Source organism: Larimichthys crocea, unplaced genomic scaffold (assembly GCF_000972845.2).
Source record: "Larimichthys crocea isolate SSNF unplaced genomic scaffold, L_crocea_2.0 scaffold58864, whole genome shotgun sequence".
In the NCBI taxonomy this organism is placed as follows: domain Eukaryota; kingdom Metazoa; phylum Chordata; class Actinopteri; family Sciaenidae; genus Larimichthys; species Larimichthys crocea.
The window spans coordinates 1315-3539 of record NW_020857709.1 but is presented as its reverse complement, the minus strand read 5'-3'; the positions used below and the strand labels follow the sequence as shown (position 1 = coordinate 3539).

Genomic DNA, 2225 nt, shown 5'->3' with positions numbered 1-2225 from the left:
AATTAGAGAACGTTTATTAAAAAAACAGAAAACGTTTATTTAAAAAAATAGAAAACGTTTTCCTGGGCAGTTTACGTGCAATAAATTGAATCCACATTATTCTGCTTTTACCTAAATTGACTTTTAACAAGCTAAGCGTATCCTTCCGCCAGGACTCATGACTGAGTTTCCGGCAGGCGCATGAATATCTTAATTAAGCGTCGCTCCGGCACAGGTGTGTCTGTAGTGAGCAGGTGCGGATTGTCCGCGCGGGCTGAACCGACAACAAGATGCCGCCGAGGCGGATGAGAAACGCAGGAAATGCCCAGATTAAAGAGCAGCTGAGCCGGGACATGCGACAGGGCAGACTGGCTCTCTTCATCCAGCAGTTTGAGAAAGAAGGTTTGTCGGTGACCGCAGGTTTCACCTCCTCCTAACGCTCTGTCCTGAACACGAAACGTTTCCTCCACAGCACAGGAGCGCATGAACGAGCTGGAGGCCAGAATGGAGAACATGTTGGCAACCATGGACAGAGTGTTCAAAGTGGACCTGATGAAGATGCCTCCCTCTCTTCAAAACACCCTCATAGGGGATTTAATAAGTGGTGAGTCCTCCTCACTCATAAATGAAAAGATGATTAACATCCCCGAACATGTCTGAGGTTAATAACTCTCTCCTGTGTTAGAGGAAGACATCTCAGCAAGTGATGTGTCAATTGCCATGAAGGTGAGTTGAGTCATTTCTTTATATACAGACCCTTTCCAAAAAATTAGAATGATCAGAAAAAGTTTACGTTATTTTCCAGAATTTCCCCATTAAAGGTTAAACTTTCATAGAAGTATAGATTCAGGGCCCAACAAGGCAAACAATTTCAAGTATTTATTTGGTTATTTTTTACATTTTGGTTTTCCAGCTCAAAAAAAACCCACGAAAACAGGACTTCAAAAATTAGAATACTGTGAAGAAATCCCCATTTACTTCGCAGTGTTTGCTGAAGGAAAGAAAGAAATTAGGATCACATCAAATCAGTCAAGCATGGTACTCTTCTAAACGATACGTCAATGTTTCAATACGTGGTTGGGAATCCCTTGCCTTAACACTGCCTCGATGCGCAGTGGCATTGAGCAATCAGCCTGTGGCATTGCCGTGGGTGTATGGAAGCCCCAGATTTCCTTGGGCTTGCTGTCAGGCTCTTCTTTGGGGTTTTGGGTCTGGTGGCCCTCATTTTCCTCTTGAGATCCCCAAGATTGCTCAATGGGGGTTTTTTAGGTATGGCTAGTTGGCTGGCCAGTCAAGCACTGTGATGGCATGGGATTAAACCAGGTTCTTGTGGCGTCGGCGGTGGGCAGGGGCCAGGTCGCTTCCTGCGTTGGCTCAAGGCTAGAAGTGGCTTGACCCAGGAACGCCGACAGTTGTAGCCCATCTCCCGGATGTGTCTGAATGGTGGTGGTTTTTTGAAGCGGTGACTCCCGCCTCATGTTTCACTCGTTCTGGATCTCTGCCAGATTCTTGAATCGTTCTCTGTTTTAAATCTGCTGAGTCCAACGGTCATCTCTTAGGCTGGTGCATGCGTTTCCTGCACATTTGGGCCCACCCTAGACTTTCCATTGATTATCTGGACACGCACTCGGTGAACCAGCCAGCCCCCGTAGCTTGAAATTTTGTGGCTTTACCCATCCTATGGAGGGTATCAGTGAGGTCTTCTGGCCAGTGACAAGTCTGTCAGGGGCTTTGAGTTAGTAGATGATTAGAGTGTGCACCCAGTTAAAACATTAATGCCCTGCAAAATGTGGGCTGATTTAGTCAAAGTATTTCTATTTTGTTGAATTCCTGTTTTCGTGGGTTTTTGAAGTGTGGAAGCCCAAATTTGGTAAAAATAAACAATAATATTGTATTAATCATTTGAAATTGTGGGCGCCTGAATCTATAATCTATGGAAGTTTTGACCTTTTGAATGGAATTATGGAAATAAGTAACTTTTCTATGTATGAAAATTTTTTTGGAACGGGTCTAGAGTATATATTTTGTCTATCTATCAAAATAAAAATTCAATGCAGAATAACATAATTAGGGGGCCAAAAGAAATTTTATTACAGAAAAAAGGAGTCAATTGATGATTAACGGGCAGGCCCTAACAAGCAGGGTCGGCGGCCGGAGTAGAAGAGGTGTGGGACAATGAAAAACTAATTCTAGTAGAAAAACCCAGATGTGCGGGCCAAGAACGTCAAAAAGTTGGTTAAGAGTCC

The 2225-nt window shown here is 43.8% G+C and overlaps 1 protein-coding gene across 1 annotated transcript; it reads left to right on the top strand.

Annotated features, from left to right (window-relative positions):
- Nucleotides 1-167: 167 nt before the first annotated feature.
- On the top strand, nucleotides 168-714 carry LOC113745277 (borealin-2-like). Its single transcript, XM_027276795.1, has 3 exons — nucleotides 168-381; nucleotides 452-583; nucleotides 665-714. The coding sequence occupies exons 1-3, from the start codon at nucleotides 270-272 to the stop codon at nucleotides 712-714; spliced, it is 294 nt and encodes a 97-aa protein (XP_027132596.1). The 5' UTR covers nucleotides 168-269.
- The last annotated feature ends 1511 nt before the right edge of the window (nucleotides 715-2225 follow it).